This window comes from Notolepis coatsorum (assembly GCF_963971535.1).
Source record: "Notolepis coatsorum genome assembly, chromosome: 17".
NCBI classification, from domain to species: domain Eukaryota; kingdom Metazoa; phylum Chordata; class Actinopteri; order Aulopiformes; family Paralepididae; genus Notolepis; species Notolepis coatsorum.
This window is the reverse complement of record NC_140181.1, coordinates 33,037,230-33,052,261: the sequence shown is the minus strand read 5'-3', so window position 1 is coordinate 33,052,261 and position 15,032 is coordinate 33,037,230. Positions and strand designations below refer to the sequence as shown.

The window sequence follows — 15,032 nt, the reverse complement described above, 5'->3', positions numbered from 1 at the left end:
AGATGTGGGAGGAGGGACTTAGCAGGATACATAAATGTTCTATTAATGCCAGAGTCCAACTTATACAGTTTAAGGTAATTCACAGACTACATTACTCTAAAACCAAACTGCATAGAATCTATCCCTCTGTATCGCCTATCTGTGATCGTTGCATGTCCGCAGAGGGTAATCTTTCACATATGTTTTGGTTTTGTCCCAAGCTATTTAAGTACTGGGTAGACATTTTTGACTGGTATACCAAGGCGTACAAAAGAGAGATTGCCCCAGACTGCCTTCTAGCTTTACTCGGCTGTTCAGCTAACACTGCAGAATTACCTTACAATGAGCAGGAGGCCCTGATGTTTGGTATGGCTGTGGCCAAAAGAATTATCCTGAAGGAATGGAAAGACACGTCGTCTCCAAATTTTAAAAGATGGCTCACTGAGATGGTCTCCTGCAGCTGGAAAGCATTCGTCACAGTAGGTCTGAGACCTTGAACAAATTTGAAATGATATGGGGTCCCTTTTTGGAATGCTTAGCTAGAACATAAGTGCTTCTCAATGTCCTCCTGTGTATTTTCTGTACTATGTATTGGTGTTGTCAGGATAGTGGAATTTCGAGCTTCGATGCAATACCTTTTTCGATACCACAGGGAAAAAGGTTCAATCTTAAATTATAATTTTTTTTGATAGGTTTTGCTTCTGTTGCTGGTTGGTTCTCCTCAGCTTCTCTCTGGTACTGTAGGAGAGGATAGATATGATATTTTGAAACCCTTTGTTTATCTTTAGATCATACATTTGGAAATAACTGTTCATCTCACTTCAATCGTTTTTTGTTGCAGAGCATGGTGTTTTCTCAGGCAGACAGATGTAAACACTGGTCTGTGTTGCATGTGCCTGACGGGCTGAACTGTTTGTATTGCAGTCATGTTCCGACTTAACTGAATGCACGTGTGTGTGTGTGGACTGCTGTACTATTGCGGGTATTGAAGTGAACAATGCAACTTCCCTTTTTTTTTTTATATATTTTTTTATAAATGATTAGGTGTCGATATTTCGGGAAATGAGTATTGAAACAGTTTTGGGTATTCAGAATCGATATGTGTCGATTTTTCGATATTTTCGACAACACTACTATGTATGTGTGTATATATATATGTATGTGTATATATATCAGAGAATCAGCCCCTTGCGTCCTTAGTGTATAGCATATGCCATGGTGTATGTTTGTTCATTGATGTGACAGTGTCTGGCAACATACTGTTTGTGTTCTTTTTATTTATTTTTTATTTTCTTTGTGATTTGTCTTGATGTGTGTTTGTGAAACTATAAAAGCTGAAAATAAAATATTATAATAATCGCAAAATAATTGACCTTCACTGACGTTTAAAACACCTCGCCGAGGCGGTCAATTATTTTGCGACAATGACCTCGTTATCCCTTACTTATATCATATTGAATATTTTGAAGCTTCAATCGTTGCCATGGTAATGGGACAACAGAAACTGTAAACAGAAGTAAACTTCTTCTGATGGAGTAAATGATCAACAGAGCCTCCTGCTTCCTCTAATGATCCATAGTCTCTTTTGTGTTTCGGTACAGTGGTAACCAATATCTACAACATGTAAATACTTTTGATGAACACTCAATAATGAATCGTGCAATGTTTCCCCATGATATTTTGTAGATTGGATGTAAGGGCCACAATTTAACTATAATTGTTATAGTCCAGTGTTTTACTTTGGGTCTATTTGATGCGTCATGGTGAACGGTTTGCTTGTATGCTGTTGAACCAAAACCCTTCTCTTCAAACCAAGGAGCTGATCGTGGATTTTAGGAGGAGACAGCAGGGGGGACACACACCACTGAGGATAAACGGGGCTAGCGTGGACAGGGTGAGCAGCTTCAAGTACCTGGGGGTCCACATCTCAGAGGACCTGACATGGACAACACACATAGACTCAGTCGTAAAAAAAGGCGAAGCAGTGCCTCTACCACCTGAGACAGTTAAGGAAGTTCAGAGTATCTGGGAAGATACTCCAGTCCTTCTACTCCGGAGCTGTAGAGAGCATCTTGACTGGAAACATCACTGCTTGGTATGGCAACAGCACGGCACAGGACAAAAGGCCCTACAGAGAGTGGTGCGCTCAGCCGAGCGTACCACGGGTATTGCACTACCAACCCTGCAGGTCCTATACAACAAGAGGTGCAAATCCAGAGCCTGCAGGATAATGAAAGACCCTCACCACCCCAACAACAGCCTGTTCATGCTGCTGCGGTCAGGCAAACGCCTGCGAGCACCAGTAACGAGGACAGAGAGACTTAGGCTCAGCTTCTTCCCCCAGGCCATCAGAGCCTTGAACACTGAACTCTCCACGCACAAGCACACATGAGCACACACACAACACACACACTGTACACGCTCACACACTGGCAGCCACTTTAACATGAGCACACACACACTCATGCTGCACACGCTCACACTATGGACACTTTACAGAAGGAAAGATCACTTTAAGAATAATATAGCTTGAGATCGTATAATATAGCATTGTATAGCAGTGTACATAAAGACCCAATGCCTCATCCGTAGCTAACAGTGTACTGCACTGCCACAGGACCTAGCATGTCCTCCATGCTCTGTAAATAGCGCATGTACAGATACCGATATGCCTACTTTGTTTACTTGTTTATTGCACTATGTCTCTGTATTGGTTGGACTTTATTATTATTACTTGTATTATGCACATCGTTGCGGGCGAGACCCCCCGCATTTCACTGTATACCTGTATGCAGTGACAAATAAAACTCTTGTATCTTCAAAACTTGGCTGGAGCACGTTTGACTTCCCTTTTGGGACTTGAATATTTATCGTCTGTTTTCACATTGAACTGGAGGGACTGATGTATTCTATTAATAAATAAATGTCCTTTTCTCATTTCAAATAAAATATAATTTTATAATAAACCATCTTAGCAATTGAACAGCTTTAACACCTCCTTTTCTCTTTCTTTCCCTCGTATATCCCACTCCCCTACTTTCTATTGTTCAGTGAGAGAAGTGTGCTCTAGCTTGTCCTGCCAGGATTTTAAATCTGTGCTGGAATGGTGTCGGGGGTGTTCTCATACACATTTGTACTCATATGTTCATAGCGAAGAAAGCTGCCTCATAGCTATATGTGGGCAAGCAACAAGGAACATTTGTTAGCACATTGTTGGGCAGTGAATCAATGTATTTATTTTCAATACAATTTCCTAATGATCTTACCTTCTGAGGAAAATCATGCTAAATTATAATGCTTTGTTGATTTAACCATTTTATATAGTAGAGGTGGTAATGTTCCTGCTATGGTGGTGATGTTCTTGTTATAGTAATGTTCTTGTTATGGTGGTAATGTTCTTTTTATGGTGGTACTGTTCTTGTTATAGTGGTAATGTTCTTGTTGAGGTGGTAATGTTCTTTTTATGGTGGTACTGTTCTTGTTATAGTGGTAATGTTCTTGTTGAGGTGGTAATGTTCTTGTTATAGTGTAATGTTCTTTTTATGGTGGTACTGTTCTTGTTATAGTGGTAATGTTCTTGTTGAGGTGGTAATGTTCTTGTTATAGTGTAATGTTCTTTTTATGGTGGTGATGTTCTTGTTGAGGTGCTAATGTTCTTGTTGGGGTGCTAAATGCTAATGTTCTTGTTGAGGTGCTAATGTTCTTGTTGGGGTGGTAATGTTCTTGTTGGGGTGCTAATGTTCTTGTTGAGGTGCTAATGTTCTTGTTGGGGTGCTAATGTTCTTGTTGAGGTGCTAATGTTCTTGTTGGGGTGCTAATGTTCTTGTTCTTGTTGAGGTGGTAATGTTCTTGTTGAGGTGGTAATGTTCTTGTTGAGGTGGTAATGTTCTTGTTATGGTGGTGATGTTCTTATTGAGGTGTTAATGTGCTTGTTGGGGTGCTAATGTTCTTGTTGGGGTGCTAATGTTCTTGTTGAGGTGCTAATGTTCTTGTTGGGGTGCTAATGTTCTTGTTGAGGTGGTAATGTTCTTGTTGAGGTGGTAATGTTCTTGTTATGGTGGTGATGTTCTTGTTGAGGTGGTGATGTGCTTGTTGGGGTGCTAATGTTCTTGTTGAGGTGGTAATGTTCTTGTTGAGGTGGTAATGTTCTTGTTGAGGTGGTAATGTTCTTGTTGAGGTGGTGATGTTCTTGTTGAGGTGGTGATATTCTTGTTGAGGTGGTGATGTTCTTGTTATGGTGGTGAAACTGGTGATGTTCTTGTTGAGGTGGTGATGTGCTTGTTGGGGTGCTAATGTTCTTGTTGAGGTGGTAATGTTCTTGTTGAGGTGCTAATGTTCTTGTTGAGGTGGTAATGTTCTTGTTGAGGTGGTAATGTTCTTGTTGAGGTGCTAATGTTCTTGTTGGGGTGCTAATGTTCTTGTTGAGGTGGTAATGTTCTTGTTGAGGTGGTAATGTTCTTGTTGAGGTGGTAATGTTCTTGTTGAGGTGGTAATGTTCTTGTTGAGGTGGTAATGTTCTTGTTGAGGTGGTGATGTTCTTGTTGAGGTGGTGATGTTCTTGTTGAGGTGGTAATGTTCTTGTTGAGGTGGTAATGTTCTTGTTGAGGTGGTAATGTTCTTGTTGAGGTGGTAATGTTCTTGTTGAGGTGGTAATGTTCTTGTTGAGGTGGTAATGTTCTTGTTGAGGTGGTAATGTTCTTGTTGAGGTGGTAATGTTCTTGTTGAGGTGGTAATGTTCTTGTTGAGGTGGTAATGTTCTTGTTGAGGTGGTAATGTTCTTGTTATGGTGGTGATGTTCTTGTTGAGGTGGATGCTGTTATTGTTATGGTGGTACATTTGTTAGTAGGGATTCTGATTGGCTGTTGTGTTTATTTTCAGACACTTTGACGTGGAATAAACCTTCCATCAATGGACCTGCTCCTCTGCCTCGCAGCCTCCACTCTGCTACCACCATCACCAACAAGTTAGTACACACAAACACACACAAACACACACGCACATATACGGTTCTTTATTGTTAATACTGTTCTTTATTATATAGTGTTATTGTTATATAGTGCTATTTAGTGTTATTGTTATATAGTGCTATTTAGTGTTATTGTTATATAGTGTTATTTATTGTTACATTGTAACAAGTTTGTTTAGGACAGTAATGACAAAGCTGCCATTGTGTGTTTGTTGAAAATAATAATATAGTATCCTTAGAATTGATAGAATGAACACTCGTGGTTAGGGGTGCACCGATATATCGGCCGCGTATCGGTATCGGCCGTTTATGCCTTGTTGACTGCAATCGGCTTATCGGCCGTTAAGATCAAATTTGCTGATGGCAGTGGCTGATAATTATCTGTAAATTTCAGTAGCATACCATGGGGTTTCAGTCAAACTAACTGCACAACCACCCCACCCCCCACACACGCAAAATGTCTCATGTCCGTTACAGCCAACACGATCATGCACTATACTGTATGATATGATATGATACATTTATTTATATTGCGCCCTGGCCTCAACCAATAGTTACATCGGCGCAGCCCGGGGAAAAAAGAAAAACTGTTCAAATCCATCCATGACAACAACCTAGAAGAGGCTTTTGCTGAGACCGTCAGTCTGCTGAAAAGGATAATAACAACAACTATGACGACATCTGAGTCGGAGAGGAACCTTTCCACCTTAAAGAGGATAAAAACTTTTACCCGCAATACGATGGGACAGCCACGACTTAACGCATTGGCCATGCTGTCCATCGAAAGCCAGCTGATACAGGAGCTACCGGATTTTGTTCCCAAAGTCATCGAAAAGTTCGCCCAGAGGAAGAACCGCTGTGCTGCCTTTCTCTTCAAGTGAGCCCACAGCTTTGGTGAGTGAGTGCTTTGGCAATGCTGTTGTGTTGAATCGCTTGATGATGGTAGTGTCATGTTTTTATTTTTTTAAGATACATTTTTTAGCATGTATTGCTTTTCATGGTCAGACCTGACCGACAAAGGAGGAGAGGATGAATGGGAAGACATGCGGGGAAGACATGCGACAAATGTCACCGGGAGCGGGAGGCGAACCCGGGACGGCCGCGTAGGTGTGCGAGGCACTATGCGGTGCGCCACGAGGGCGCGCCTGTAGTGTCATGTTTAAAGACAAGGTTGTTGTCATAATTTGTGCTTTGGTGTGGCCTTCAGTGGCGTTGAGCTCTATAATAGCTGTTAGTTTAATCCATCACAAAGTGCAAAAAAAATCACCTGAATGCAATAAATAAAGTGTTTTTTGACACGAAAAACGTCCGCTTTCACCCCCCCCCCACGTCTACCGCCAGGCCAGAAAAAATCATTGCCCCACCAACATTTTACATATAAAAACGCCACTGAATACAACAACTGCTAAGACTGGAGGATGAAGACCAGAAAAAGACTTTCGGCTTGTTTACATAAGGGTCCTCCATTTTCAATTCATCAAAACATTTAGAGACATAGAAATATACAGTAAGAGAGAAGGAACATCATGAAAATAGAAAACCTTTTTTTATTTTTGTGTTTTTGCGAGGGCACAAATATCGGTATCGGCCGTGAATTTTCATATCGGTGCATCCCTAGTGGTGACTAGGGATGGTGTATCATTGTAATCTCCTTCTGTATAACCAAGATGGCTGCCCTGACTGACTGACTGTCTGTCTGTCTATCTGTCTGTCTAGGATGTATGTGTTTGGAGGCTGGGTGCCTCTAGTGATGGACGATATCAAAGTAGCAACACATGAGAAGGAATGGAAGTGTACCAACACACTGGCATGTCTCAACCTGGGTACAGACACACACACACTAGAGTTGTCATGCTAATAAAAAATTCAGTACTCAACAATATTATATTGTTCAAACTAGTGTTGTCATAATACCATAATTTTGACTTTGATACCAACACCAAGTTTAGTATCACAATACTCCATACGGAAACAATACTCTATACTGAAACTATTGATTCGATACTCTGTACCTAATGGATCAGAAACAGAATGTACATGAGGGTTGATCACGTTTTCTAATTCACAGGTGGGAATGTGCCTTTTATACTGGCCATTCTGTCTGACACTATAAAGCCACCGTTGTGTTTAGAAATGACATGAATTGTAGCCAGTAGCCCTATGCTATTTAGCTATTAAACGGTTTTAAAAAGCACCAAAATTAGACTCCTCAAATAACTATAGCTAAATACATTGTTTTTCACATTTCAGAATATGCTTGCTATTTACGACACTGTAGGCCTGACATTACGCTATGTATCTCATATAATTTAGCAGCTCACCAGCTGGCTTATTTTGTACTCCTTGGAGAGGTCTTGGTGTTTGTCACTGAGGTGCTTGGACAGATTTTGGTGTTACTGAGGTGCTTGGAGAGACCGTACAAGCAGCTGACTTGTCTACCTTGCTAGTACTGCCACCTAGAGGAGTTTCAGTCAACTTATACTACCAGATAGAATAGCCTCATATAGATAGAACAGTCTTTTACAGATAAAATAGTCTCATACAGATATCATATTTTAATAATCAATATCGATTGATAATAATAAAAAAAATCGATACAATTTTTTTTTTTTTTTGTGGCCTGCAACAGGGCAGTTTTAAAACCAGAGACAGTGGACAGACTTGTCTTTCTTGCCTGCAACTTAAAGTAATGGCTTTGCTTGTCCAAATGACAATACTGAATAAATGGACAATACTCTTGTCCATTTATTTTGTTTGCTTTCTAATTTAAAATACAGTTTGAAACCGTCTATACACAGTAGGCTATGTGTGCTAGCAGAGCTAGTCTCCAGTCGCGAGTTACGGACTCACAGTGCACATGTGCGGTGGTTTGTCCACCAAAGTGCCAAAAGATAGAAAATAAACTAGCAGAGCCAGAACTATTCAACTCCCCTGGAGCCACAGCCAGCAGAGAAGCCTGTTTACTTTCGCTTTCAAACCAGCTGCAGCCTGAGAACTGGAGTGTGAGGGGATGTAACACTAAAGATGGCAGCAACGACAAAGAATTGCTGCGAAATAAACATACAATATCGATAATTATAGATATCGAGTGATATGATATCGATATCGTGATATCATTTTTGGCCATATCGCCCAGCCCTACCTCATACAGATATAATAGCCTCATACAGATAGAACAGTCTCTTACAGATAGAATAGTCTCATACAGATGGAACAATCTCATACAGATAGAATAGTCTCTTACAGATAGAAGTATTTTAGAGATAGAATAGTCTCATACAGATAGAACCGTCTTTTACAGATGAAATAGTCTCACATATAGTGTGTGTGTGTGTGTGTGTATAGACTCTATGTGCTGGGAGACTGTGCTGATGGACTCGTTGGAGGATAACATCCCCAGGGCGAGGGCTGGTCACTGCAGTGTGGCCATCAACTCCAGGCTGTATGTGTGGAGTGGCAGGGACGGCTACAGGAAGGCCTGGAACAACCAGGTCTGCTGCAAAGACCTGTGGTACCTGGAGACCGGTGAGTCTGTTCATCTCTAACCATATATCTGCTGCAAAGACATGTGGTATCTCTAGCCCTAGAGAACATCATTAATTTTGTTTTGCTTGCATTAAGTACAAGCTTAACTCAATCAGCACCAGAGGAATATGTGTGATGTGTGGTTAAAAGGCCAGCGTTCTAAAGTATAGGAATACAGACACAGGAGTATAGACACAAGGTTTCAAAGGGTGCTCGATACTGCCGCCTGGTAGGATGCGGCCGATATTGCACTTTTGCGATCTCAGACTCATTCCCTGTGATAACACCAGGCTCCCTGGATGGATAATGAATGGAAATATCGAATAAAAGAAATAACGATGAAAACCCGACTTTTCTCGGGTTTGGCGCTCAAGCGTCAGCGAGTTAACCCGGCTTTATTCGGGTATGGTGTCCATTGAGTTAAGGCCAATAAGCACATTGCAGAGCATTAAAACCAAACGATGGACCTCAATGCAACAGACACATTGTACAACAGGTACATTCCTAAGCTACATTTTCCATTACTCAAAGATCATTCCCTGGATTCCTTGCACTTCTAAAGCAAATCACACAATGTAATTGTGTCTAACCTCACATGGGGAAAAATAAAGGGTGTTGAGTGATGTGATGATGCGTTATTGCGGTAATGCCGTAACCACAGTAGCTCAAGCAGAATCCTGGGCATTTCATAGTGTTTCTGGGGACTTTTTGTCCTTTAATAACGTGGTTCCATCCATCTTAATAAAGATGACTCAGTGTAGACAACTGTCTCTCCTAACCTGTCTCTCTCTCTCTTCTAACTTGTTGGTCTTTCTCCTAATCTTTCTGTCTCCCTGCAGAGCGTCCCAGTGCTCCAGCCAGGGTGCAGCTTGTCAGAGCGAACACCAACTCTCTAGAGGTGAGCTGGGGGACTTGTCAGACGGCAGACACCTACCTGCTGCAGCTCCAGAAATACGATATCCCTGCTACCGCCGGTACCATACCCACCACGCTCACCACACCCGGAGCCAACTCTCCCAAGAGCCCCGTCCCCGGAGTGATAGCAGCAGCCAATCAAGGGCTGCCGATGTCTGGAATCACGCTAATCCACTCCCCCACTACCGCTGTGCCAGGAAGTTTGCTGGCCGCTGGTATCAGAGCCCCAGGTACTAAGACCTTCAATAGTCACCTCTGAATGACCCTCGTAATCTTCTGTTAAACCAGGATGTAAAGGAAGTCTTGTTGGTTTCAATCTTCTGTTAAAGCAGGATGTAAAGGAGTCTTGTTGGGTTTAATCTTCTGTTAAGCCCGACTGGCCCGGTATCGGGCCGATATTCTTTTCACGTCATAAATTGATTAATACAGTCTGTATTAATTAATGTTGTTTCTTTTTAAAATATAGCCAAGAGTAAATACCCTAACTCTATCAAAACAGCAGTCAAAGTATATATTTTCAGCACTATGTTTGTTTACCAATGATTTTAAGTGTTATTAGCTAAATATGAGTTTATAGAAATCTAAGCACATTGTATCGGAAACCGGATGAATGAGACTCAAATAAAGGAAGCAGTCATGAAACCATTGTAGTCCTAAGAAGTCCCAGGGCTTTCGATGGACGTAGACATTTTATAAAACTTCACTACCCAGCTCACACCAGCCCCTGTCTAAGCTGCAGAGGCTGACGTGAAAATAATTTTTGAATGTTGTTTTCATGATTATATCTCACGGGTCAAACAAACCTGAACGTTATTGCCATAAAATACAACGTATATTGTTTCTATACCTTTCTGTGAACGTCTACAAAAAAACGCGTTGCAATCTGGTGAAAAATGGTGGAGCTATGGACAAAAGTAACTGTACTTACAGACAGTAGATTTCATTCACGGTCTTTGCTCCCCTGTAACGGGCCATTTGCCATTGAAAAGAGGAGATTTGGCCCGATCCATAGATGTATGACTTGGCCATAATAAGGTAATTTATAGGCCTGATATTCCATATTCTATATTCATATTTCAAATTGCATGTGTCCGGATGGCAAAATTGAGTACTGTATCCACAAAACCTCCTGTAAATCATCTGCCCTTTATTCATTTGCTTAATTTTTCATGTCTGGTCAATATTAGCACGGTGTTATTCAATGTCAAAAATAGGGGGGGGGTTCTCCTTTGGTTCATTGCAATTTACTCAAGCATAGTAAGACACAATATTTCTGACACTGGGAATACATTCCCGATGTCCATAGATGTCCCTAGATACCAAGAACATACAAATGGACCTTGTAGAAGTGGAGCAAGATTCCATTTACATAGGTATCTTCTTTTAGGCGAATTTTCTGAAAATATGTCTAGGGCTTAAGAGGTTAAAGTGGTTTATAAACATTTGTAGTTTTACACTAAGTAATAATTATTACCCTTTTGATTTGATTAAATCCACTTCAATCATGAAGGAGATGTCGATGAGTAGGAGACCAATGAAATGCTAGGAATATGTTTCTAATGTATATAAGAACTCGATGCTACGAATATGTTGCTAATGTATATCAGTGTTTCCCATTAATTACCTAGACTTTTTATAATGAGCCGAAACTTTTTCATAAAATTATTTATTTTTTTTATTTTTTTTTAAATATAAAGTTTGCCAATAGGGATGTATCAGTAGTATTGGCAGTGGTAGTAGTCATAATAGTAATCCAGTATATATTTATTTTCTAAAAAATAAACCAGTTCAACACAGGTAACCACTTTTGCTTCATTTCTTTGATGGCTCAGCCTCAAATGTATGCTCTAGTCGATTTTGTGTTTTGAGCACAAAGTTCATCATAGATGCATTTAACTTTAAAATGTACAAAAAAAAACCGAGAGGGTCCAAGGTTCACACACCACAGACTCACAAAATCCTGTGGGAAACACTGGTATATATAATAACTCAATGCTAGGAATATGTTGCTAATGTATATAATAACTCTATGCTAAGAATATGTTGCAGCTGCACCGCTGCTGAATTAGGACCGCCGCTGCTACTAGACTATTAAAAAAAAAATATATATATATATATATTTATTTAAATTTTTTTTTATTATTTAATTTGGGCTGTGGGGGGTGCTTAATGTAAAAGACTTACCTGAGGAAAAGGCTGCAGGGAGACCATCTGGCCGCTTGTATGCGTCTCAGCATCAATGGGCCCCCTACCAAAGAGCCCTGGAGCTTTTCTTTCAAAAGCCCAGGAAAATGAAATGCTCTAAGAATGTAGCCTATGCCACGGAGACTTTTTAGGTGTAAAGTGCTGTTGTAGTGTTATGATTTGTGTATGTTAGACAGTTAGTATATTATCTATTAAATCATCCAGGCCTATATCTATGTTCAATACAAATAGTGTACAAGTCTTGAGGCATGTCATTAATCTTGACATTTACTTTGATTACAACTACACTGCAAAAAAAAAGTATCTTATCAAGGGAACATATCTTGTATTTTGGTACAATAAGTCTATATTGAGTAGAATTATCTTAACCCACTGCCAGATAATTTAGCTTTTTTTTTCAGATTTTGGTCAATTTAATCTTGTTTTAAGAAAACAAGATTAACATTTTCTTAAAACAAGATTCAATTGACATCAAGAAATAAATAAGCAAAATTATCTGTGGAATAAGATAAAGATAATTCTACTCAATATTGGACTTATTGTACCAAATACAAGATATTTTCACTTGATAAGATTTCTTTTTTTGCAGTGTACAAATATGCAGCTACCTGGGCCTCCAGAGCACTTCTAGCACAGCACCGCGGTTGAATATTTTTTTCAGGGGAAACACTGATGTATATATAATAACTCGATGCTAGGAATATGTTGCTAATGTATATATAATAACTCGATGCTAGGAATATGTTGCTAATGTATATATAATAACTCAATGCTAGGAATATGTTGCTAATGTATATATAATAACTCGATGCTAGGAATATGTTGCTAATGTATATATAATAACTCAATGCTAGGAAAATGTTACTAATCTATATATAATTCAATGCTAGGAATATGTTGCTAATGTGTAACTATGCTAGGAATATGTTGCTAATGTATACTAACTCGATGCTAGGAATATGTTGCTAATGTATTATAATAACTCAATGCTAGGAATATGTTGCTAATGTATTATAATAATTCTATGCTAGGAATATGTTGCTAATGTATATATAATAACTCAATGCTAGGAATGTTACTAATGTATATATAATAACTCAATGCTAGGAATATGTTGCTAATATATATATAATAACTCGATGCTAGGAATAGGTTGCTAATGTATATTATAATAACTCAATGCTAGGAATATGTTGCTAATGTATATATAACTCAATGCTAGGAATATGTTACTAATGGTGTTTGAATGTGTGTCTTGTGTATTTTGTATGAAATTAGCAAAACTCTGCCTTTAATTAATCTGTAATTCCTCAGCAATCCTGAAGGTGGCAGCAACTCCTGGCTCGCCGAGTGGAACGTCCATTGTCACAGTGCGACATGCCGCCCCCAAATCACCCGTCACTCTGACATCATTTCCTGCCGGGGTTCGCATGGTCGTCCCAGCCCAGCAGACCCAGGGAACGGTATGGTGCATTATGTGTACTTTTAGATGGAGTTGGTATGGTGCATTGTGGGTACTTTTAGGTGGCGTTGGTATAGTGCATTATGGGTACTTTTAAATGGAGATGGCAGTATCGATACTTTTAGATGGAGTTATGGTGCATTATGGATACTTTTAAATGGAGTTGGTATGGTGCATTATGGGCACTTTTAGATTGAGTTGGTATGGTGCATTATGGGTTCTTTGAGATTTAGTTGGTATGGTGCATTATGGGTACTTTTAGTTTGAGTTGGTATGGTGCATTATTGGTTCTTTTAGATGGAAATGGTATAATATAATGCATTATGGGTACTTTTAGATGGAGATCATAGAGTGAGCTCTTCTGAAAGATTCTGTTCCTCGTGGCCCAACACCATATGGGTCAGATGATCTTCTATAACATGTGTAAGGGTGATTGGCTGTTATCGTGTCATTGATTTGTTTAATTCCTATATTTAACTATATACAACACACTGTGTTTAGCACGGATGACTATTACTGTTGCACAACACGTTTACGTTGTGCCTGGACATGTGAAGAACACGTGATGTGATGGTGTGGATTGCAAAATGGAGGAAGAGAGAAATAGCGAGGGGCTAAGAGAAGAGACAGGCCAGAGAACAAAGTGGCCAAAGTTCTGTTGTAAAACAGAACTAATAATACATTTTATTTATAAAGCGCTTTTTAGGAACCCAAAGACGCTGACAATGAGCAAAACAAATGAACAAAGAAACAAAGAACCACAGGGAGTAAGCAACAGTATGAAGACAAAGGACATACAACCACGGGTAACAAGTAACAGATACAGAGTCCAGTAGGGGAACAGTCAGGGAAGTAAGGAAACCGAGGGGAGGGGCGGCTACGTGGCGCAGTGGGCAAGGCGCTTGCCACTAATGCAGGAGATGCTGGGTTCGAGCCCAGCTCTCGGCATTGCTACCAGCTTGGCTGGTCGTTCATACTAAGGCAATTGGCAGTGTTAGGGGTGGGGATCGGACGTTGTGGACAGCGACTCCTACAGGTCGGTTGGTGCGCCTGCGCAGCAGAATCGGGAAGCAGCGGGGGCGGCGTAACCCTCCCATGCAGACCCTCGCCGCTGAGAGATCGCGCTGTGCAGGTGAAAAGATGCGCCGCCTGCCTCCTCGTGTACCGGAGGGGACACGTGATGCAAGGCTTCGTCCACATTGCAGCCGGCCTGTGGGAGGCATGGCCTAACAGCGTTCGAGACAGGGGAGGGTAGAATTGGACGATACGAAATTGGAATGAGAGAAAAATAGAAAATGGGAGAAAAAGTAGATAAAAAAAAAAAGGAAACCGAGGGGAGGGGGGGGGGGGGAGGAGAGAAAGTAGGGAAAGGGAGGTGGTAGGTTGGAGGAGGGTGGTTATGGGTAGGGAAGGTTGTATGCTTGGTAGAACAGGTAGGTTTTGAGTCTGGATTTAAAGGTGGAGAGTCTCGGACAGTCTGAGGGAGGGTGTTCCACAGTCTGGGTGCAGCTCGTGAAAAAGCCCGGTCACCAAAACTTTTAAGTTTGGATGACAGGACAGTGAGGGAAAGAGTGGAAGACGACTGGAGGGAACGGGTGGGGCGGTAGGGGAGAAGGAGGTCAGTCAGGTAGGGGGGAGCCAGGCTATGGAGGGCTTTGAAGGTGAGGAGTAGTGTTTTGAAGTTGATGCGTTCCTTGATCGGGAGCCAGTGGATGGAGTAGCCTACTACAATAAAACTGTACAGTGTGTCTATTGTAAAACAGAACTAGCCTAATACAATAATGCTCTGTACAGTGTCTATTGTAAAACAGAACTAGTACTACAATACAACTCTGCACAGTGTCTATTGTAAAACAGAAGTAGCCTACTAAGATAAGATATTCTTTTATTGATCCCTTGGGTAAATGCAAGTGTTATAGCAGCATGGGGGAGGCACAGGTATGGGCAGGGTAATGGAAGAAAGACAATACATATAGGCAC

At 40.7% G+C, this 15,032-nt stretch overlaps 1 protein-coding gene across 2 annotated transcripts in view; it reads left to right on the top strand.

The window, feature by feature from the left end:
* The window catches only part of hcfc1b (host cell factor C1b), a 129,346-nt gene that overhangs the window by 42,702 nt on the left and 71,612 nt on the right, over nucleotides 1-15,032 (top strand). For both annotated transcript variants that reach the window (XM_084333989.1, XM_084333990.1), the window contains 5 exons: nucleotides 4,858-4,942; nucleotides 6,662-6,768; nucleotides 8,291-8,470; nucleotides 9,310-9,615; nucleotides 12,905-13,053. In XM_084333989.1, coding sequence (XP_084190115.1) covers nucleotides 4,858-4,942; nucleotides 6,662-6,768; nucleotides 8,291-8,470; nucleotides 9,310-9,615; nucleotides 12,905-13,053 — 827 coding nt within the window. The remainder of the gene's footprint in view (nucleotides 1-4,857; nucleotides 4,943-6,661; nucleotides 6,769-8,290; nucleotides 8,471-9,309; nucleotides 9,616-12,904; nucleotides 13,054-15,032) is intronic.